The 24,632-nt window shown below is 40.3% G+C and overlaps 1 protein-coding gene across 10 annotated transcripts in view; it reads left to right on the forward strand.

Annotated features, from left to right (window-relative positions):
• The window catches only part of MAP4K3 (mitogen-activated protein kinase kinase kinase kinase 3), a 91,506-nt gene that overhangs the window by 40,758 nt on the left and 26,116 nt on the right, over window positions 1–24,632 (forward strand). The window contains exons 15-23 of one of the 10 annotated variants that reach the window (XM_060248471.1): window positions 2,684–2,746; window positions 13,581–13,639; window positions 14,697–14,735; window positions 14,988–15,044; window positions 16,254–16,349; window positions 17,489–17,531; window positions 20,593–20,755; window positions 22,078–22,190; window positions 22,874–22,915. In XM_060248471.1, coding sequence (XP_060104454.1) covers window positions 2,684–2,746; window positions 13,581–13,639; window positions 14,697–14,735; window positions 14,988–15,044; window positions 16,254–16,349; window positions 17,489–17,531; window positions 20,593–20,755; window positions 22,078–22,190; window positions 22,874–22,915 — 675 coding nt within the window. The remainder of the gene's footprint in view (window positions 1–2,683; window positions 2,747–13,580; window positions 13,640–14,696; window positions 14,736–14,987; window positions 15,045–16,253; window positions 16,350–17,488; window positions 17,532–20,592; window positions 20,756–22,077; window positions 22,191–22,873; window positions 22,916–24,632) is intronic. The other 9 variants (XM_060248480.1, XM_060248488.1, XM_060248496.1 and 6 more) reach the window with 9 other exon arrangements.

Consider the following 24,632-nt stretch of genomic DNA (forward strand, 5'->3'; position numbering starts at 1 on the left):
ATATCTAGAGACTCCCACATATTAATCAGTAGACTGATTCTACCTTGAATGTGTATTAGCTTGGGCTTGGTAGATGGGCCTAGCAGAGGTGCAGAGAATCTTACATAGTTTGTGATTACTGATCAGAGTAGGCTCATAATTCTTGGTTGGCAGTAATTCTTCAGCACTTGAATCAATAGCTGGTGTTAGAATTTTATTCTCAAATGTACATTTTCTCTTTTGCTCTACTCCATGATTTATAACTGGTAAGTGATTACTAGGCAAGTTACATAGCTGTGCACCTTATGATTCCCCTCCTCACTCCCTTGTTGTTCAGTAAGTGGCCATGCCAGGAGGGCAGCAGAATCCTTCTTATGATTTTACTCTGCTCATGGGACAATTAGATCCATCCCTATTAATTCAGCATTTGTCTTGTTTTTGTATTGAATGGCCACCCTCTTTTCATGTGTCTTGTTTTAAACTGTGCTTCCTTCTTTCCAAGTGCTCCATCTTTTTCATCATTATTTATATTGAAGGTCCTTTGTGGTTTTTTTAGTCACTTGGCTAGTTCTTTTGAATGAGTTCTCTATACCATCCATGATGTCAAGGAGTTCAGTATCTTACCACATTCCAGCTTTCATATTGCGTGGACTTGCTGAAAACTGGGGAGAAGGGAGATGAGTAAAAAGTATTATTTGCATTAAGACACAGCCTATCAATATTTTTTTTAGTTTTAAAACCTGACCCCAGATCTCTGCCAGGAACAAAATGCGTATTTATGGGAAATGCTCGAAGATATGTTTTAATATAGTAAGGAACAAAACTCCATTGTGACCGTAGACTGTTGATTTGGATGTTCCCTTGCTCCTAGTTTACATGTGCTTACAAGTATAAGTATTGATGCTGGCTGACTTAAAGTGCAAAATGCTAAGCTGTCCTTACTCAAAGCAGAGGGAACATCCTGATTGGATGATTCTTCCCATTGTATCAGGAGGCAGGGCCAAATGTCAGTTTCCTGTCTTCTCCAGAGTAGGAAGAGAGTGGGGGAGGGGGAGAATCCCCTCTCCCATTCTTTTCCTGAATAAAAAAGAGGAGTACAGGTTTTCTATGGGACCTTCCATGACTGTGCGTTTTGTTCTTTTCCTTTTCTTCTTCCACTTCATCTTTCCTTTACATATTTTAAAAAATGGAAAATGTTTCTTCTCCCTCTTGATGCTTCAAATGAACTGAAGTGGTACTGACAGTGATAAAGTGTCACAAGTGGAAGCCTCTCCTTCTTTGTCTTTTTTCCTAACAGTGGGTTGCAATAAGTGAAAAACCAAGATGCGAAAGTTGAGGAGCAATACAACAAACAGCTATCTGCGCCTCACTTATTCTTCTCACGTGCCTCAAGGCCTTATAGGAAGAGGCTGCAGGAGCAGCATGGGCTGCTAAGGCCTCTTCCTCCCCCCCTCATAAAAACACCCCAGGAGGATGACATTTTATCTGTAACAGAGTCTGAGGCAGGTTTTGACCTCTTCAGGGTCAGCCACCATGGCAACCTTTTGTTCAGGTAGTCCTTATCAGGCTCAGCCCTGACACCTATAATCTTAGTGAGTTGGGTGCAAATAAACTAGCCATTTTTAGACAGTGGCTGGGATTTTGAGAGCTGTCCTACTGGGAGCCAGTAGAAATGTGGGCTGTTTTCAAAAGGTGACTATATTACACATTCTAAATAAGGATTTCATGTCTCTTGATGTGTTGCAGTTTGAGGGAAATCGGGCTTCTCTTGAGCTCACAAAAATAGTTTCACAGCTGTTTTGGTACTTGCCATAGCTTACAACTGTTGTAACAATTTTGATTTTAGCATTTGACCCACTCTTCACTTTTCATGAATATGGGAGGAATTTTAAACCCCATCAGAAGCCAGTTTGTGAGCAAGATGCACTGAAATAAATATATTTTTATGTTAGTCTATTTCTTGTTTCAGAGTACAAGCCACCCCATTATGTTAAAAGTCCTCAAAGATTTCTTAATGTTATTCAGCAGCTGTGAAATTGTACGCAGTAGATACCCAGGAAATAAATGTGAAACCTATACTTTAAAATTTTTGACAGCACTATGGGGGGGGGGGTTTAAATAGTTCTGTGTGTATTTTTTCTGGATAATTTCATATAGCCTTCTGTTCTCCACTAACACCAAATTTAATGTGAGTGGTGTTAAGCACAGCTGAGTTGTGAGCTTTCTGCTAATTCTTGCAACTTCTTTAGTTTGCTCTTATTGATGGCTGTCTGAAGGTGGTTGGTAGTCCTCAGAAGGATGAGAAAATTGTTTTTCTAATTAAACTGTCCATGAGGATGCAGTACACAACTTCTTTAATATTACAAAATGTGATAGTAAAGGAATGGAGAGGTCCATATTCTGGGAAGAATGTCAGATCATCTATTTTAAACTGGTATGCAAAATAAGGCAGGATAATTTGAAACTGGTGAAGATGAATGTCAATTATAAATGTAGTTGTATTTTTTCTGGCCCTTGCATTTTTGCTCTTAAGTCATTGTTACATTGCTGAAGGTTGAACTAAGCTAACCACTATGATGTACAAACTTTCAGAAAGCTTACTGAACAATAATGGCAAGACCCAACTATTCTGTAAAAATCTCCCTTTGTACATAGATGTTTTTCACTAATTAACTTGAGTTTCTGGTCTTTGTCTGATGAACAGCACGGCAGTAACGATTTTTTGGACAGTTCAGAAGAAATATACTACACTGCAAGATCTAATCTGGTACTTTCATCTATTGCTTTTCTTTCAGTGTGTGTTTTTGTCATTTGTTTTTCAAAGTTAAATGTTTTGTTCAGAGGACATGCTCCTTTTGTCATCTGCAAATGCAACATATATTTTAGCAATAAAGTTACTCAATATAATAATGCATTCTTAATTCTGCATTGTAATACATTAACTATCTTTATAGTGAATTTTGCGGTCTCACAAAAAATTGTCCTAGAAATTGTAAGAAACAATAACATGTTAGCTAGGTTAATAGTTGTATAGCATGTATATAATTATCAAGGATCTTAATAATTTATATAATTATCAAGGATCTTATATACTGTATTTGGCACATAAATAAAGCCAACTACAGTATATAAGGTTGGTCAGGAGGGGTAAACAACACTGCTTCTTTAATTAATTTGTCAACATATTATCTGTAATATTAACATTTATCAGTCCTTCTTCTCCCTTTAACAGCCCCCTGCATTGCACTGAGAGCTCTTCAGGGGAGGATGAAACCCAAGAGGCAGTGCTTCATGGGTGCAGTGAGCTGCAGTTGGAGGGGGAGACAGGAAGGTTGCATTCATGGGAGGTTGCATTTTTAGATTCAGTTCTTTTTTTCTTTTGCTTTGAACACTAAATTGTGCTTTTTCAGAACTGCTCCCCCCTTCTTATTTACTTTTTCATATACATTGCCTCCTACTTACGTGTTGTCTTTCACTACTGAGCAATTCCATAAAGAAATAATAATCTGATGTTAAGAGGTTATCTGCACTCTGTATATAAAAAGCAACCAGGGTTCCAGTGGAGAATAGTTTCCGTTTTGATGCAGGTTGTTGATTTTATCCTTAGCATAATAATGTGTGCCTTCAAGAATTTGCCTGTAATTGTAGATCCAAAGACCTGCAAAGATCCAGTATCTCTACTGAATGTTGCCTTCCAGCTGGGCTGTGGGAACAGTTCCAGACTAGGGATGGATATGAACTGGGAAAATGGTGGTTTGTGGTGGTTCATGAGCAACCATGAACCATGGTTCATGAACCTCATGAACTTTTTGGTTTGCCGAGCTGGTTTGTTAGGTTTGTGACTGAGGTGTTCCTGGGCAACCTCTCCAATATACAGGGGTTTACTTCCTAACCCTCTACTGCTGCAAGCAAGCCCCCCCCCCACCTTTTTGCCTTCTTCTCCCTGGATCATCACCTTCCCAGGGCGCTGAAGACCCTGTTCTTTCACTGCTCACACGTCCTGGCCTTACTTTACCACCTTCAAGAGTTGGCCTGCTGGCATGACCCCCTCAATTACAATCAAATCCACTGTATTCCCTTTTCCTTGTTGATGGCTTTCTTCCCCTGTGTCAAACCCCACCTTCCTGAGGTGCTGGGGTGGGACTGAGTATCAAAAGATGCCCCTGGGCAGCCTCTCCAATATCAAGGTGTCTGCTTCCTGACCCCCCTTCACTCTCACCACAAGCCTCTCTTTTCTCCTTCTGCCACAAAAGCACCTTCCCAGGGTGCTGGAGACACCATTCTTTCACTGCTCACACCTCCTGGCCTTCCTCTACCACCTCCCAAGGGTTGGCCAGCTTGCATGACCCCTGCAACACTGTCAAATCCATTGTGACCCCTTTTCCTTGGCAGCTTCCTTCCCCTGTGTCAAACCCCGGTCCCCCTGCATAATCGCTGCAGCTCTTGTAAGTGAACTCAGAAGGCATTTAAATGCCACTGGAAAGGCCCACCATTGCCTTGGGTGCCAGCATGTCTGGTGCATGAGCCCAAACTGAATGAACCAAAACCCAAGCTGGTTCCTGAGCGCTTTGCAAACAACACAGTTGCCCAAATTGTGGTTCACAATTCAACAAACTGACTTGGTTGGCACAAAATTCAGTTCATGCTCATCCCTATTCCAAACTATCTTTGCATAGCTGTCTCCTAAGACACACATGTAACATTTTTTTGGTCTTGTCTCCATCTACTTTTTGCAAAGTATACAGTCACCTTAATAGCAGAGGACTGCATAATATGTTGTTACATATTATATGGTCATTTGCACCAAACATAATGTGGATTGAGTAACTGTTTTTACAAACGTTCGCTTGCTTAGTATAAAGTTTATAACTTGCTTTTTTGCCAAATACATTTCAGCAGTTTGAGTACAGTTAAAGAGAAAAGCTAACAGTGTGAAACAGCCTTGTCTTTTAGATGAGTACCTGATAACTTCAGTTCCTAGAAAGCTTAGCTTGGCTTGGCATAAGTAAGATTTTTGATGGGTTCTTTAGAGTTAAGGCATAAATGTTATATGCACCAAGAGGAACTATTAGTACAGTGGTTATGGGTTTGGCATAGCATATGTCTATAGTAATCTATTGAACACATAATGGGAACAAACGTTGTTATGTTCCTATGATATTAACATTTCTTTAGACATATAGCAAGCACAGATTCATTCCCTCTTGCTGGATTATGTACGGTAATTTTTGATACATCAGCAGTAGGAACTATTATCAAAGCATTTATACAGCTAAATGATTGTTGACATCTGAACATACTTTCTCAGACTCAGTTCCCAAAAAATCACATAAACATTAAATGAGAAATAGACGGGTCTAGTCCCAAGACCTGCAAAGCTTTACCTCTCCAGAGTGATCTCATTTGTAATGCTCATAAGCACCAGACATAGAGACAGTCTAACCTTAGCAATCTATGTAATCTTTACAGAGTTGCTCTTGAATTTTAAAAGGAATTGAATTTCAGCACAGGGATTTTTAAAAAGGTAAAGGTAGTCCCCTGTGCAAGCACCAGTTGTTTCTGTCTCTGGGGTGACGTTGCTTTCACAGTGTTTTCACAGCAGACTTTTTATGGGGTGGTTTGCTATTTCCTTCCCCAGTCATCTACACTTTCCCCCCAGCAAGCTGGGTACTCATTTTACCGACCTCAGAAGGATGGAAGGCTGAGTCAACCTGGAGCCAGCTACCTGAACCCAGCTTCAGCTGGGATCGAACTCAGGTCATGAGCAGGGAGCTCAGACTGCAGTACTGCAGCTTTATCACTCTGCGCCATGGGACTCTCACGGGGATTTTTAGTCACCATCAGAAAAAGCAAAGTGTCTTGCAAGAACATATAGCATCAATTAGTGGTAATGTCTAGGTTTTCTGATTTTAGATTAAATTGTTCTAAGAAAAGCCCAAATTATTATCCAGAAAAGTCAGAGCATTCTGGAATCCTTGTCCAACATTCCTGGCTGGAAGAAGAGCACAGAACTTATCCAAGGGCCTGTCAGCAACCAGAGGACACAAACCCACCTGATACCAGAATTCCCATTTAAGTTGGAGGACATCTGTTGGCCTTTGTACTCAGATGGCTGCATTGTATCATGAACACTTGGGACAGATTTAGTCCCTTGCAAAGACTGTGAGAGAAGAACATTCTGGGAGTCATTCTGAATACCAAGACCTACAACGTGCTCACAAATGAGAAGAAAGTTAATTGGCTTAATCCAGAAAAAGAGATTGTCCCACAAAACATTTTATGTTAGTGGGGATACTAGTGTTATCCATTTAGTGGTGAAATGGACACAGTTTTGTAGAATGCAGTTCAGACTTGCCTTTCAGAAAAAGATTTCACATCACGTCAGCAAAAACAATACCTGCCTCTGCCAAACTGGACAATAGACAGAGCAAAGACAAGACATCTGTAATCTCCCATCAAAATGGGGATCATGACAGATGCAGATCTTATGAGTTGCTGGGCAACGTGCTGGACACTTGAAGCAGCCAGAAGAAGCAGCAGCAAAACTGGCTGGAGATCAAATTAGCTCTCTTGACCTTCTCTGCATGTGTGATGTATAGGGAAAGGCATACATCAATGGGTAGAGTGGTTTGAACTTGTCAACTCTTAATTTAAGATTAACTAGTGGCCAATTATAGTTTGCTTTCTGTAAACAAAAAGGCACATTGGGAAAGAACAACCCCCCAAATTTTGCCTTTGGGGAAGTGTTTCACCCCAGCTGCTGTAATGTATTACAGTATAAAAATACACTGCAGGAGTTCATTAAGAGAATTGTGATCCAGGGAACTATTTCCTGTGCTCTAGAGAGATAGAGACCTTCATAACAACCTGAAGAATATTTTCCTCACAAAGAAATGCATCTGTGGTGTAGAAAAAACAGCCCAATTATGAAAAATGATAGAAATGATTCATTTTAGGTGTTTTTAAATGTTCTCCTTTAAAATACATGAAGGTTTGTATTAGTTGTCCAATATCTTAGGTTCAAACCACAGTTGTAAAGGAACCATACTGCTGCGAAACAAAGTTTGAGTGCAGAAGGGGAGTTATGAATTTATGCAAACAAAACATTCTTCCTCGTGTTGAAGTATGTTCCAGGTTTTGGTTGTTTGAGTACTATGACATGCAGTTATTTCTGACATCACAAACAAAAATAGCTTTGAAGGACTTTTCCTACCCCAAGAAATATTGGATTTGGCATGGGGTAAAAATTAGATCCCAAATGCAGTATGTGTTTGTTTTGTTTTACAATATTGTTAAAGGAATAAAGTAATTGTTGCCATGTGTTTGAAGGTTAACACCATTATAAGGCAGTTAAAGCTCCAACTAGGGAATAGATGTACTATAGATGGTTTCATCAGAGCCACTCCCTTCAGAAGCTAACTAATATTTGGATGGGAGGATAAAGAGAAAACAGTCCTTTTCTCAGAAGAGGAAGGAAAGCTTTCAGCCCACCATTGTTGTTTCCAAATGGTATGAATCTGTTCCAGTTGAGAAGGTAGCAGGGATTTCTAGGTTTATTACCAACCTTGCTTTTTGTGTTGTACTTATAAATTACTCTGTTCTAAGTTTCTCTCTGGGATGTGAAATGGCCTCCCTCATCATACCTCAGAAGCTAAGCCAGATTGGTCCTTGGATGGGAGACCACCAAGGAAGGCTTAGCAGAGGAAGGCAATGGCAAACTGCTTGCCTTGAAAACCTCATGGGTTGGTTGACTGTGACTTGATTGCACTTTCACTCCCAGGTTCCCTTCTTAAAGCAGTGTAAGATGTTCCTGCTCTGGCCAAACAAATTGGGAGATGAATTCACAGGAGGAGTTGTCTGCTGACAAACTGGACTGCCTCTTTCCTGAGGCAAGTGTCACCTCCTTGTCAAATATGTGTTCTCATGCTGAACCTTTGGTTAGAAGCTTGCATAGGAAAGGGGGAAGCCAAATTAGATTCCTTTGTATCACATCACTGCTCAGCTCTCAAAGCCGCACCATTGACAGAATCATCTGACTGCCTCACTCTGTATCCTGACATTGCTTGGCTTTCCTGCTACATTGGATCTTATACTAGCCAGCCTTTGGGATCCAGTTATAACAATCTAATTATGAAGTAATTACCCTTCAAAGCACCTTGCAAAACCGTGATTGTCATAATATTCTTAAAGTGACTTTTTCAGTTTTATGTTCCTTTTTTTAAAAAAGAACTGCTTTCCTTCCATGTTTGTATAACATGTTTCCTGTTTTTTATGACTACTCATTACTTCAGTCAGTTTAGGTTTTTCTTGTTCCTGTATCCTGTCTAAATTTGCATGAATAGAAGGTTTTCTCTCAGTGGAGCACTGCTTCTTCATCTCTCTCTCTGTTGGAGAGCCAGTTTGGTGGAGTGGTTAAGTGTGAGGACTCTTATCTGGGAGAACCGGGTTTGATTCCCCACTCCTCCACTTGCACCTGCTAGCATGGCCTTGGGTCAGCCATAGCTCTGGCAGAGGTTGTCCATGAAAGGGCAGCTGCTGTGAGAGCCCTCTAGCCCCACCCACCTCACAGGGTGTCTGTTGTGGGGGAGGAAGGTAAAGGAGATGGTGAGCCGTTCTGAGACTCTGAGGAGTGGAGGGCGGGATATAAATCCAATATCATCTTCTTCTTCTCCTTGCTCTAGCTCAAAAGCTCTTTGAATTCCTGGGGAACCGGAAATCCCTAGGAATAACTGGGGGTGAGTCCTCCTTTTGCAGACCTTTTAGGAAGGATCCAAACAAGAGTTTTTCCTTACTGTTTCATTTGATCTCTCATCCTTTGCCACTTTAAACAGTGTTTTATATAAGAACAAAAAAAATTATTTGAAAGCTAGTGTAACATAGCAGCTAAGAAACTGAGGTATGCATTGGAAAGCCCTTGTTTTAAATATAATCTCTTCAACAGACTTTATTGGTAGCCTTTGGTAGGATATTCTCTCCCTGGTTTAGCCCCATGCACAATCTTTTGTAAGATGATGATTGTAGGTGAAACATTAATAGTATTAGGATTAAGTATTGCCATTATTACTATATTGAAGTATAGCTATCATCATTCCTGAAAATAAGTCTTCCTTTTTATAGATCCAATACTTACCAAACGCAAGCAGTGCAGAATCATGCAAAAATAAATGTGCTAGTTATACATGCATATAAAAGTTCATTCAGTTTCTCTACAGCACAATCACGTTTTTGCTCAATGAAGAAAGTTATTTTTCTTTGAATGACAAAAATAATTTGTGCTATCTTTAAGCCTTGAACTCTCCTGTTTTCATAACAGTTTAGATCTGTCATGGACCACTAACCCATGACACTGTATATTGCAAAGTAAATAAGCAAAACTCACTTTGTATTAAGATGTTCCCCTTAGCATCAATATGGATGAAGGCTTTGAGCTGTTTGAGATGGGACTGAATTTATTTATTTAGATATTTATAGCTTTCTTTCCTTCCAAAAAGAGGCCCAAAGCAATTTGCAACATTCTTCCTACTCCGTTTTCATCCTCACAACCACTGTTAAAGGTAGATTAGGCTGAGTGATTGGACCCAAGGCCTTCTAGTGGGTTCACACTGGCAGAGTGGGAATTTGAACCGAGGTCTCCCAGATTCTAATCTGGCAAAATAGTATATCACACCAAAAGGTTCAGTAACTTCTAGTTGCTCCCAAAGTTCACCCAATGGTATTTCTCATCCATCTCACCCCTTTGGCCTACATCATATATACCTAAAATTTTTTTTTTAAACTTGCTTGAAAATACTGAAGATAAATAATAAATTATCCAACTTTAGTTTCCAGAAACAAAGGACAGAGAACAGATCCTTAACACGCATCAAATGTGATATTGCGTGAGGGGCTCATAAAATTTGCATGATTTGCATAGTCCTTCTGTGTTCCCTTCTTAAGTGGAATGATATACGTATTTTTCGCACCATAAGGCGCTCCGGACGATAGGACGCACCTTCCTCCTGGGGGGCGATCCGCTGCCTCCGCCTCCGATCCCGGCGCTTCCCCTGCGCCTGCCTGCCTGGCTCCAGCTTCTTCCAGCAAGCGCTGAGATCGCTCCACGTGGCCCCACCGCAAACCCAGCACTTCGCGAGCGCCGGCTGTGGAGAGGGCAAAGTGCTTCCTCCTTGCCTGCCTGCCTGGCTCCAGCTCTGACTTTTACAGCAAGCGCCAGGATCACTCCCTCTGCCCTCCGATCCCAGCGCTTGCTTTAAGCATCAGAGCTGGAGCCAGGCAGGCAGGCAAGGAGGAAGCACCCGCCCCCTGCGCAAACCCAGCGCTTCGCGAGCACCGGCTGTGAAGAGGGCAACGTGCTTCCTCCTTGCCTGCCTGCCTGGCTCCACCTCTGATGCTTAAAGCAAGCGCTGGGATCGGAGGGCGGAGGGAGCGATCCTGGCGCTTGCTGTAAGCATCAGAGCTGGAGCCAGGCAGGCAAGGAGGAAGCACGCTGCCCTCTCCACAGCCGGCGCTCGCGAAGCGCTGGGTTTGCGGTGGGGCCACGTGGAGCGATCCCAGCGCTTGCTGGAAGAAGCTGGAGCCAGGCAGGCAGGTGCGGGGGAAGCGCCGGGATCAGAGGCGGAGGCAGCGGATCGCCCTCCCCCGGAGGAAGGTACTTACCTTCGCTCCATAAGACGCACACACTTTTCCCCCCACTTTTTTTTGGGGGGGAAGTGCGTTTTATGGTCCAAAAATATGGTACATTATATTGTATGTAAATACTGTGAGACGGCAGAAGTATCACCATCATTACCAATGGCAAGGTTGTGTGTGAGTGAGTAAAAGGGAAGTGTGGTTTCAAAATCTGAAAAATTCATGATAAAGATTGTTTAGAAAGAAATTTGCCTGATAGTTGAGCCTTTAATTTTTTGTTGCTCAAAATTACCAAATTAGCATTAGCTAAAATATATAAGTATTTATGGTTCTACAGTGTTTGAATTTTTATTACCAGTACCTCATATTAGTTACTAATGACCAGAAAAGAACCACAACAGATAAGTTGTTACCAGGATACTGCAATTTTATTTGAATCTCTTGGACTTAGGTCATTACATATCCTGCAGAATTAGGGAGGGAAAGAGGCAAGCATGAGAACTTGTGTTGAGGAATTGCTTCTGTTTTGTGTAATACAATAGATATTAGGCTGTTATACAGTACATGTGTGAATATATAAAGCTGCTTTATATCAAATCGGACCCAGTAAGTCCACAACCTTTTTCCTTGGTGAAAACTGCTTAATTTGCATATGTATCTGCATATTCATCTTTCATATGTTTGTTACAAAAACATGATTCAGTTTTTAGTAATCATGCATTTTCAAAGAGCTAGATGGACGAAGGTGGTGGTAGCTTTTTGTCTGTCTTGTTCTACTTTTACAAGTATTCTTCCACAAAAACACAGAGAGACATCATACAGAAAAATTCTTTTCTCATATTTTGACATAATATCTAGGCTGAAATGCAGGTTATTTTTAAAGTATGTAGTAAAAGCAATTTAGAAAGGAATGTGAAAAATACAGTACAATATTTATTTTAATCTATTGATGCTAGCAGATAGAAGGGTAGTAAACAGGCAAGTAAGCAAATGTTTAGCCCTTTAAATAACACAGACATAAACCATACTGACAGATGTCACTTTTAATAAAAAATGTTCCTGTGAAATTTCTAACATATGGTGACAGATGAAGGGTCTCTCTGCATTTTGTAGAGGTTTCCTTATTTTCTCTTATTACCTTTTCTGTCAGTATTGTAGACTGCACACTGTCCTGGATTTGTATGTCACAAATTGAGAGAGACGTTTTGCCTCTGCCCAGCCATAAGATCTTTCGTTTCCTTTTCTATGCATATTTCTATAGTAGGTACAGCTGTTACAGTTTCTTGAGAACTTTACCATATTTGTCAAATCTTCATTAGCAGTTCATTCACTTGTAACTTCTGTGCACAACCCAGTCCTGTGGATATTTACTGAAAAGTAAACCCCAGTATATTCAGTATAACTTTACTCTCCAGTTAAGTGTGCATAAGACTGAAGCCTTAAAAGAGCATTTAAAGCATGGTTACTTTGCTGGGAACTGGTAGCTTTATCTCAGCAGTTCTTTTACTTCTTGAACCATGTAAACTTAGGTTAATGCAATTTAAGGATTTATGGGATTTGTCAGAATTTTGCAAGGATTTGCAGTTTGCTGGATCCTATAGAGCTGTGGATAACTTTGGAATTAACTGAAAGCTAATGCATCTTTTCCCATTTTTTTGCACATAAAAGAAACATTCCTGAAGTTTTTAAGAAGAGTGTGCTTCTCAAGGAGGTTCCCTCTTTCTTTTGAGAAGGCTCTTCCTTCATGATTAATCTGGCTTTCTTTGTAACTTTCTTTAAAATAAATGTTATAAATTTATATTGTGCTTACTTGTTTGCCAGTCCACAAAGCAGCTAACAATAAGGTAGGGACCATATAAGATTCATATTCATATACAATTAGGTCTCAGGAGCATGCAGAAGATCCTTCCTACTTGAGGAAGGACTATGTTAAACCTTGAACTGGAGTGTTACATGACAGAGGTGAAATTAAACCTGCCAATGTAGTAGTATTTTGGCAGAAAGTTGTGCAACGTCTTGCATAGTTGGAAGTATTTGAACTGCTACAGAGCCTGTATAATATTGCATGAACCCTTGCAGAGGGGTTTATAGAACAGCATTATTAATTGATTTCCTCATCCCATGTTTCATAACCTTGTCCTACAAAGTAGGTCATATCAATCAAGAGAGACAGGACACCCCCTGGCCTCTCAGACTTACTAGCTGAAGACTAAGAGCACAAAGGAGTTGAAGAGGAAAGTACAAGAGGAAGATTACTTTGTTCTTGCAGTGTCAGACTGAGCATTTATATCCTGTGGAGGCTAAACTAGGCTTTCTTTGCTGGAGTTCTTTCTGCCAAGGTGGGGAGGAGTGTAGTCACCTAGCAGCCCTTGGACCATCCCTGTACTTCTAGCCATTACTGCAGAGGGTTTGTTTGTTTGTTTTTTGCAGGGAGAGCAAGCTCCTCCAGTTGCATATCCTGTGGCTCATGGTTGGGGTCATGCTGGTTGTCCTCATTCTACTGTGTTGTCTCTAGGAGGGAGGGAGAGGATGAGACCCTGCTGGTAGAGGCCAGGATATCTTCTCCCTCAGTTGGGCAGCTTCTTTTCTATATATATATTTTGATATAGATATATATATATATATTTTGCTCCAAGCAAATGTGACATGATAAATGATATTCTCAGGTATAGAGGCATATGCCTTTCTGTGCCTCTGAGCGTAGAGCAGGGGTCACCGGGGGGGGGAGGAGTTGTGCATTTCGTGCACTGTGCACGGGATTGGACTAGATGACTCCTGAGGTCCCTTACAGCTCTGTGTTTCTGTGATACACAATTTACTTTGTATTGGTTAGTGTGCTGTTAGGCTGTTGTGTGACACTGAAGACCATCTAAGAACAGCAGGGGCAGATTAGATGTTGAAATTCAGACACTAGGGATGCCAGAACAATATATGAACTTTTATTTTTTAATGATCGATTTATTTTCTCTCACTAGGATTTGCAACTAGAATATGGTCAAGGTCCCCAAGGCAGTTACTTCCTGGGTGGAAATAAGTGAGTATTCTAATAATGGGTACATATTTCCTCTTTTTGGTGGGGGGGTCAGTACCTCTAAATGTATTGTACTTCCTTTCTTCAGTAAAAGCAACTGTAAAAACTAGATACAATCAGTGGGTATTTAAAGACCTACATCTGTTGTGATTATATGTGGCTCAGGAATTATTGAGTTGATAGCTATATAAAAGACTGCTTTCTTACATGCATCTGTATCCCAGTATGTCCATGTGTCTGTGCATATATGCGTCAGTTTTAATGTCTAGGTTGGCTCAAATATATGTTGCTTTGGAAGATGACATACACAGAGATTTGAGGAAAATCATTCTGTGAAAATACTAGGGTTGCATAGCTTGTTTAGCTTGTTGAGTCCAGGATTCAGTTAATTTTAAAGCATTTTGATTTAAAGATTCCCCTTATTAACTGAGCAGCTGACAAACCGTTAAAGGAATTGTAGCCGGCGAGCACCATTTTAAATAGTATTTTTTTCCTCTGAGAAATACATGTGCTTCTTAAAATAAATAGTCTTTTGTAGAACTTGTCTTTTCTCACATGCAAATTTTTGGAAATATAATTGATTAGCAAGAATTGATATAATCCATGAAGATTTCTTTAAGCAGTTCAAAGATATAAAGAGTATGTATTGATGCTGCAACCTATGGACCTGAAATATATTTAAGAATTAGAATGTAAATTTAATAAACTGGAGAACTAATCCATTCTTGATTCTAGTTGTGCCAGTATTTTTTATGTCAATGCATTATTTTGGGGGAAGTTTTTAACATTAGTGGTTATATTAAGATAAACTAAATCTGATTATAGAGGTGATTGTCTGCTGCAGTAATCAATATGCTGTTGTACAGCTGAATACACACTAATAGTAGTCTCTAATTCGGCTGATTCAATCTGAAATGAATAAATGTTTCATCTAATATCTTGAGCAGTTGACGTAATTTATTGCATGGCTTACATATGTCAAATCATATTTTAAAGTGTCTGAAAATATGTGCTTTTGCTGAGTGTGTCCAGTCCTTGAATTTTACTTCTATTTTTAAAGGAGTCTTCTAAAATCAGTTGAAGAAGAACTGCATCAGCGGTAATTCTTAACTTCCCTTTTTCTCTTGATTGCGAAGTCTTTTCTCTTGCACACACATTCTTGTGTCTGTCACAGTCTGGCAGTGCTCATTTGGCCATGTTCTTGTCAATCGTATAAGAAACCTCCTCGCTTATCTGTCTTGCATCTGCTGATTGATTTAAAAACCAAGGTATCTACATTAAAGGTGCAGGAAACAATCTTTGATGAGTTAATAAATTGCACTCAGATGTGGTACCCTGTTTAATTCCACAGGGGACATGTGGCACATCTAGAAGATGAGGAAGATGTGGACAGTGATGATGCTAAACAGTAAGTTTTGCTAGTAATAGAGTATGTGCACTTCATAGGTAACTGAGGAAAATTAGTTCAAACTGTGTCCTGCTCATGAATGCATTTCTCTTGTTGGGTTAATGTTGCCCTTCTTTATAGGGCCCATACTGGCAGGCAACACAGGTTAAGTTTGCTGCTGCTTTCTCCATTGATTTGGCAGGCCAGAACCACTGTGAACTTTTCTCTTGACAGAGGAAGCAAAAATATATGTGCTAGTATGTGAGTTGAGCAGATACAAATGTTGTCTTCTAATGATTTAAAATGTTTTGCCAAAGAACTACATGCATGTACATTAAAAATGTGAAGGAAAGTTAGCAAAACTTGTTTGTTGCACACTTGAGGCTCCAGTGTGGAAAAGCTGTTGTCACATTTAGTATCACCCTAAATTCTCAGTGATCAACAGCAAAGGCCCTTTCCTACTTTCTGAGGTGCACAAGTCCTTGGTAAAGCTGAGGTCCTTTTTTAAAAACAGAAATGTAACAACTTTTAACAATATCGTCAAATAAATACTAAGGACTCATCTTTTTCATTTTATTCTCATACGCTGGGATCCAGCTATAAGTAGAACTTCAAAGGGTGAAATTAAAGCAGAAGCTAAAGCAAAATAACTGCAACTGGTTTGAGATCCAGGCAGTACTTAGCCAGTACAAATAGCTTTGCTATGCTGTTATGTTTACCCCTGCCTGCTGCCAGACTGTGGGGCAGACAGCCCTCTTTCCTGCTTTTGCTGAGTGTTTGCATTATAATAAAATAGAAGAGTAAACTGCTACTTGCACAGTTGCATTTGAGTTGTGGTTAATGTTTCATGGAATACTTGGCTGCGGTCAAATAATTGACAGTCATGTGGCAGTATTTGTCCTACCAGTTGACTGTTGTGCCTTAAACAATCGATATGGCATCCTGAGTCTTTAATTTGTGCTGACACTATATGTGAAGGAACATAGTTAGGAGTGTTGTTCTATCTGGGCATAATAAAGGCCCATATATTGAATATTTATTTCCACTTCAGGGAACCTTTCTGAATTTGTATACCCAGGGGAGTTCTGCCAAGTTATCTATGTGTATTTTTCTTTGAACAGTGTAATTTAAAGCAGGTGGAACTTGGTAGAACTGGCCTGTATTTTCAAAACCTGTGGATAGTAATATTCCGTATTTACAAAAGGCCATAAAAGTGCTCTTGTTTAACAGGGCAATATTGGAGTTTGGAAAAAGGCAGTCAAGGCAAAATTTGATTCCCCAGCAATATGCAGGGAATCACGTCAATACCCTAAACCAGAACTTTGGGTAAATAAAGTACTTTATGTGCAATTTTCATTTCTTGCTGGTGTCTTGTGTTCTAAGACTGGGCTTTTGAATTTAATTTTCTTCTTCAAGAGACATGGGCCTATTTGGAAACAAAACTGTGTGGTGACAAAATGCCTTGCTATGTATTTTAATAGACTAACTGGCTGTGGGTAATCTGACGCACATTCTTTTGTAAAAAAGGCTAGTTGTGCAAATTTCATCATAGCACCTCATCACAGCAGAATTTTTTGAAAAAAGTCTGGCTGATGTACAACACACAGTTATCCATATTTGTCCCGTTGTTTTTTTGTGGGAATGGTGCTTGAAACTGAACATGGGATTGTAGCATTTAAATTTCCTCTTGCTAAATTCTTACTGTCTGTATAATTCAGTGTATTTTAAATTCTTACTTTTGCATTCTGCCATCTTTGCCTGTGAAATCGTTTTCTCTTATAATAACACGTTTTACCCTGAAATGATTTGTGCTAAATCATTAATTGATGATTTTGTTCTCACTAGGTGTTGGGTTCCTAATTTTGGTTTCTTAAGGCATGCTGGAAAAATATTTACTGTAGATTCCAATATACCAAGCCATCTTGTGAATTTCTATCTAGAGCGGGCAGCTTGTTCAGTAAAGAGGACTATATCTGAAATGGATCATGAACTGAAGCACTGAAGAACATTTGCATATTTTAATTGCATTTAGCATAATTTGCGTAGTATTTCCATTACCACAGTGGATTCTAAACTACTGTGGAGAAGGCATTCTGCTTTTATTATTCTGAAAATGTGGTATGCAGAATATGCACACAGATATTCAGAATTGACCTTGGAAAAATATGTGTATTTATGTATTGGGATGGCGGGGGGGAGCCTGACAATTTCTAAAGCTTGATTCTTTTTGGCACTGCCTCCCAAACTCTTTCAGCGGTAATGAGAATAGAATCTTGCATCCCCACACATTGAAATGGGAGTTTTCAGATACCTCTCAGGAACTTATTGGCCATGTCAAAGTGATACTGGGGTTCTTGTATTGCCCATCCAGATTTATAACATGTGAAGATCACATGTGATATCGCATGTTATCCTTTTTGATGGATTGGAATATTTATCATTAACGTTTGATTTCCTTTTTTAAGCTCAACTATGAAGGCTAAAGTGCCACCTCCTTTACCACCAAAGGTAAGGAACTTTTGTCATTTGCTGTAGGAAAGTTACTTAAAATCTTTCGAACGCACAGTTGTCACATCAGCATCCATACAAAGAAACAGGTCATGCAACTGTTTCATTAAGATAGCACCATTGAAATATGTGGCACTTCTCAAAGCAAAAAGAAAACAAAATACAAGTGCCTACTTTAAGGACTGATGATTTAAATTTAGATAGTGAGGAAAACTACAGAGGATGGGGAAGGAAGAGGTTGACACAAGGGTAATAGGGAATTAGTATGAGCAACTGTGGTTACATGTATCTCTGATCCATTTGGAGTTAAGGACCAAACAATTCAGCCAAAGTCTTCACACACAAAAGTGGATTTTGAGGAGGAATTTGAAGGAAAAAAGAGGAGGCACATCAAGTGGCAGGCAGTTCCAGAGAAAAGAAACAGCAAAAGGAGAGTTGTTGAAGGGAGCAAAAGTTATATGTACAGCTGAGTGTGGTAGAGTTGGGGCCATGAAGGTTATGGAAAGAGAGAAATCAGAAGAGGAAGATCTGGTAAGGCAAGGCTTTGGAAAAATTTTAAAAATCTAGGAATTTGTCCTGGAAAGCAGAATGGGATATAGAGCAAGGTTGAGGATTTTAGGAGAGTTGTCACATGGTCTGAATGAGAGAAATCAGTGGTGTATAATCTGCATTGAACTTTTAGCGGCTGTGATTGAATTAGATCCCACTACTGCTGCTTAAATGTTCTGGGGTTTTTTTCATTTTATTGTTATGTATTTTAATAATCTGTTGTGTACTGCTTCAGGTGTGTTTTACAGAGAGAACAGAATACTATTAAATAAATACATTTGTAAGCCACTTCAAGAGCTGTGTTATGGCTGAAAAGTGAGGTGAAACAGTAAATAAAATTAAGACTTCACAGGTTCAAGGATGTTTTCACTGATCAGTACAATAAAGTCTGTTGTAAGTGTTTCAGTATCTGTACCGCATTGTAGGAAATACTCCAAGTCAAAGATAAACAAGAAGAAAACCAAAACTGTTGGATATGAATCTTAGAAAAAGAACTGAAGAAAGCGTATTAAAACATTGTAGTGTGCACTGGTCCAAAACCCACTGAATACCTTTTGGATTTATTTTGCTTCATTTTTGAGAGCTGGCATGGTGTCATGGATAAAATGTCAGACAAGGTTCTGCGAAACCCAGATTCTAATCCTCAATCTACCATGAATGCTCTCTGCATGACCTTGAGCCAGTCACATTCTCGTAGCCTAACATACCTTCCAGGATGGTGGTTGTGAGAAAATGGAGAGGGGATAAACAGTGTTCTAAGCTGCTTTGGGTCATCACTGTGATTTGATTCTATTTATTCAGTTTTCCACTTTCAGCTTGCCCTTCCTGCAAATGGACTAAAGTTTTGGGGAAAGTGTGATATAAATATGACCAAGCTGTTCTATAATAGTTTTATTATACAGCATCCAAAATATGGCTGGAAGCCAGTAATTTTGGCAGAAGTGTTGGATAGATTAAAGAGGCTTGAGGTTTGATATAGGAATGTCAGTGACTGTATAGTACTTGCTTGAGGTGGGAAATAACCAGAGTATGAACCAAACTTTTACTTAGGAAGGCAGGATAGAAATGTTCTTAACAAAAGTTAAAACCATAAAACAAAAGAAAATACTAGCTGTTAAACAATAAAATATCAGTAACAGAAACTGTGTCTCAGGTGATACAGTGTGTGTCAACAGATGGAATTACTGCCTAAAATTTAACAGTGCTATTCACTAGGCAGATTTGAATGGGAATATGCATCTCCATAAGTGAGATGCAACCACAGAAAAAATCCTTTCTTTGAAAACTGGAGAGAACACAATGCAAACGGATTATGGCTAATAGGTCCATATGGAAATAAACCATGTACTCCATGTCCCATTTGTGTGGTGCCAGCCACTAGACTGGGCCCACTTGCAAGAACTTGTGGAGTGGCACCTCACTTTCCTCTGCACTCCTCCCCTATTTCCTCTTTCCTTCCTCCTGGCAACCCCCCTACCCCCTCTGTTTTCTCTGTCTCATTCTCTGGTTATCAGCTGTTCACAAATCTACCTTTTACTTCCTCAAATATTCAGCAGTATTTATTATTTATTTACTTCAGTTATACTGCACCTTTCTCCACAGTGGGAACCAAAGCAGCTTACATTATTCTCCTCCTTTTTATGTACACAACAGTCCTGTGATGTAAGTTAGGCTGAAATGTATGTGACTGGTCCAAAATCACCCATTGAGCTCTGACAGGAAGATGAGGGTTTGAACTGGGGCCTTCCAGATCCTACTCTGAAAATTTAACTGCTGTGCCACACAGGCTTTCATCATGCAAGTCAGGTGGTATCAAGTAATCCAGAGGTTGCTCCCTGTATTAAATTGCCAACCTCCAGGTGGGACCTGGAAATCTCCCAAAATTACAACTGAATGCCAGATAACAGAGATCTGTCCCCCTAGGAAAAAAATAACTGCTTTGGAGGGTAGACTCTATGGCAGTATATTCAGCTGGGACCTCTTCCTTCCCCAAACCCTCCTCAGACAAAATGTCCAGGAATTTCTCAATCTGAAGCAAGCACCCCTCGTCAGGCTTGGGCCCAATGAGTCTTTCCTCAAAAGGCAGAATAGGCTTGGAAAGCAACCTGCCCTCTCCTCCTGCCTTTTTACTCAGAAAAACTCAGCCTGTAATACTATGATTGTCTAACAACAGCCACTGAGGGGATCTGTGGCTTAAAGCTACATGTGCTCCTTTTATCATTTTTGGATTTTTAAAAAAACAATTTTGTATTTTTTCCTTTTTCACTTTTCCCCCCCAAACCTGGGGCCCTTTTCAGGTTTGTAGAAAGATCCATCTTGCCCATTCACAGCTCCAGTCACTAGATTCAAGTACCCAAAGCTTTGGCTGATTTCACTATTAGATTATAAGATTGTTTTTCTTCGTCCAGGATTGTCATATGTAAGACTTTTAGACCATGAAGGTAATGTGATATAAATGCAAAAAAATAACAGCTAATAACAGCTGTTTGAGTAATTATGTATACTTTTTCAGCCTAAATCCATCAGCATACCACAGGAGACACATTCTTCTGAAGATGATAATCAAGGAACTATCAAAAGATGCCCTGTTTCAGAGAGTCCTGCAAGATCAAACACACAGGTCCCACCTAGACCACCCCCTCCTCGGTTACCTCCACAGAAATCAAATGTTTTAGGTAACAAGTGATATTGAGAAAAATATAGAGTGGTTTTTTAAACCAATTAAAAGAAATAGAGCTTGGATTTGAATTCTTATGTGTGTATCCCAGAAGCAGCCTAAATGAACATGTGCTAGTGTGGGTGAGTTGCGAAGTAATATTTGGAAATCCCATATTTTGCTGGCTTTCTTCACAACTGAGAATAAGTGAAAATTCCATTAATTGTGGGTAGTTTTGTGGGGGGGGGGGGGTTAAATCATTTTCTGGTTCATTAACTGGCATACTGGAGCTCTGGCACTGAAGACTTTACGCTTTCAAGGTACATTTATATGGGTGGAATAATGAACCTACCCAACCACTATGGTCACCTTCTGAGGTCCTGCTATAGGTGCCCTTGCCTTCTGGAATTAAGGGGGTGGCAACCCAGGAGAGGGCTGTCTCAGTTGTGGCACCAAAATTCTGAAACTCGCCCCAGAGTGACTTGCCCACCTGTTACCATCTTCTGCCAGCAAGTCAAGAGTTTTTTGTTTGGTTTGGTGTTCTTTCTTGCCCAACATTTTAATTGTTGTTTTTAGCTATAGTTTCAGTTGTTTTAATTGTGCATTTTTGTTGTTTTTAATGGCTTTGAAAATGGGATCTTATTATGTTTATAAGAGGGTACTCCCTGTAGGTCTTGGATTGCTAACACTTATAGTTGTATATAATTGGTTAGCGATTCAGAATACTTTGCACCTCAGAAGATGAGACTGAACAAGTCACACTCTCTCTGCCTCGTCTTTCTCACATGATTGATTGAAAGGTAAAACAGGCAAATGGAGAACTGTATTCTCCACCCAGAATTCCAAATTTCTAGGGGTAAACTGGAATCACTATATTTGAGAGTAAACTGGGTGAAGTAGCAATACTTGGCCACCAACAGAGTCTCTATGTTCTTTAATAACCACTGGTAGGGTTACCAGCCTCCAGGTGGGACAGGAGATCTCCCACTTTTACAGCTGATCTCCTGGTGGCAATGATCAACTGGAGAAAATGGCTGCTTTGAAGGGTGGACTCTATGGCATTGTACCATGCTGAGGCACCTCCTCAGAACTCATCCTGGTTGTGTGTGCAGGGAAAAACCAGCCATATCAAGTACCTGAGAGTTTAGAGGTGCCAGAGGCAGGAGATTTTTGGTGGGCTGATGTTGATTTCTAAATTATTCCTCCTCCTTCCCATGATCCCTCCCAGGCTGCCAGCATGTAAAAATGAAATAAGAAAATCAAAAAGGTGTGTGTGGAAGGAGGTGGTTTTATATTATAATTAAGAATTTTCTTTATTTGCCTTTAAATATTTCTTTGAAGGTAATGGATTCAGTTCTGTACAACTAAATGGTGACAGAGAGGGATCTTCTCATCAGGAATCAAATGAGAACAGACACACTAATATCTCTAGGAAAGAAAAAAAGGAAATGCTGGTAGGTAGTCCTGTATTTCTACTTACATTTTTCAATGTGTATGGAGAAAATCAAAATGGACTCCTCCCTGATTTCATAGAACATTGCCAGCTTGTTAGCTTTTACTGTATTTTAGCTATCTAATGAAGTCAAAATATTCTGTGTTTGTGCACCAGAGATACCAAGAACATACAGGTGGTCTGGAAAAGGCTTGTCTGCATGAATAGATGACTGTACCACTGTGGGTGGGAAAAGAATGCTAACACTAGATAAGCACTGTCTTAAATATCATTGTGCTTTTATATCAGTGAGGTGTTTTGAAAAAGGCCAACTACAAAATTTCCACTTGTTCTAGAGCTCTCATGCAAGTGGAAAACCAAGAAACAGATCACAGTATCCACTTGTGCTAATGCAAAATGATTGCATCCCCACTTGCATTTCTGCTTCATCCAATTTTTTTGCAGCTGCTTCTTGGATGCTATATAATACATGACAGAAAGCACTAGATGTTGCAAGAAGATCTTGCACAAGTGGAACTCAACTCAATCTGTTTGTTTCCACTTGTACATCACTAGATTTTGCAGTTCATTATAGTTGTCTGAAGTATTGTAACCTAACTGTCATTAGGGTCCATTTTATCTGCCAGTTTATTTACTGTATTCCATGTTTGCACAAAGCTTTTCACAATTTACATTTTTTCCTAGAAGCCAATTAGTAATGGTTTGCCTCCTACACCAAAAGTGCATGTAAGTATTCCAAATGAAATGAGCTATTGCTTAATACAATTTCTGTTAAAGATTAAGCAAGTTCGATGTTAGAAATATTGTACCTATTAAAACAAATATGTAGCTGAACTGGTTTTAACTAGATGAATAGGGAGGGCGGCTGTTCCATAAGATGTTGATGCTTCTCTCACAAATATAGTTAAAATAAAGCACTGCAAAAGCTTGAGCTGAGCTGAACTCTCAAAACCAGGGGATCCTCCTCTGGGACCTATGGCTTGCAGCCCTATATCCCTCTCATAAAGGGGAGGGACGGTGGCTCAGTGGTAGAGCATCTGCTTGGTAAACAGAAGGTCCCAGGTTCAATCCCCGGCATCTCCAACTAAAAAGGGTCCAGGCAAAAAAGGTGTGAAAAACCTCAGTTTGAGACCCTGGAGAGCTGCTGCCAGTCTGAGTAGACAATACTGACTTTGGTGGACCAAGGGTCTGATTCTGTATAAGGCAGCTTCATATGTTCATGTGTTCATAAAAGTCTTGAAAGAGAAAAGTCCCTCATTTGTATGTTTCATGCATTGTGATGCATAAGGTCCTGTTAAAGCACCGTGGATTACATTTGGCAAGAGATCTGGGATGTTGCTTAGGCTCTTGTACCTCATGGAAAAGTGTACTGAGTAACTAAATCAGTGGATCCCATGTTCAGTTGGACATGAGATCCTCCTTGATCCTGGCTGGGTCCAGACCGGCAGTAAAAGCCGCCTCAGGAACGACTGGCGAGTGATCTAAAAAGCACATCCAAAAGCACATCTGGCTCCTGTTCTGCCCCCGCTCTCACCCCGTCCCTACCTGCAGTCCATGTGGCTCAAAAAGGCACCACTGCTGAATTCTGGAGGGTTGCTCCGTGGCGCAGAGTGCTAAAGCTGCAGTACTGCAGTCCTAAGCTCTGCTCGCAACCTGAGTTTGATCCCAGTGGAAGCTGAGTTCAGGTAGCTGGCTTGAGGTTGACTCAGAGAGGCCTGAGAGGAGCAGAGCAGCTCTGAAAGGCTGAGACAGCTGGAGAAGTTGCTAAGAATTTCTGTGTTTTGAAAGACTTCATTCTGAGGCTTGGGTGACTGCTGAAAAGGCTGAGTTGTGATAGCTGGGGAACTGCTGTATGTTTGGGTGAGTGGGCTAAAGGTGAAAGTGATTGATTGATTGATTGATTGATTGATTGATTGATTGAGAGTAATTGTTGATGATTGCTTAGGAGTGGTCTACTCCACCCTCTTTGCATTTTAAGATGCGCCTTGCCAAAGGCGCGAGCCTTTGGCGCGAGCCGAAGGGCGAGAGCTAAAGGGCTCTTGGCCTGTGGCTCTTTGCCTGGGGGCTTCCGAAGGACCAGGAACCCAGATCCCTGATTTCCTTGTTCTCCCAATAAGGTAAGTTGACCTTCCAGAGGGGGAGCCACGTAAACAACAGCATTTAAAGAGGACTGTATATTTAATATATATATATCATGAAGGTAGAATGCCAGCAGGGGGTTGGGGGCTTTCCAGTGTTTTGCACTGAGTGTCACATGTATGACTATCTGCCCACAGGACAGAAGTCTTGGGTGTGTGCTCGATGCAAGGAGCTCCTGGTCCTCAGGGAACGGGTTCGTGCCCTTGAGGCCGAGGTGACTGCCCTGGAGAAGCAGAGACAGTCAGTTAGGCAATTGGGGAAGACTCTCGGGGGCGTATTAGATGAGCCCCACTCTGAATGTGGC

Source organism: Heteronotia binoei, chromosome 1 (assembly GCF_032191835.1).
Source record: "Heteronotia binoei isolate CCM8104 ecotype False Entrance Well chromosome 1, APGP_CSIRO_Hbin_v1, whole genome shotgun sequence".
NCBI lineage: Eukaryota > Metazoa > Chordata > Lepidosauria > Squamata > Gekkonidae > Heteronotia > Heteronotia binoei.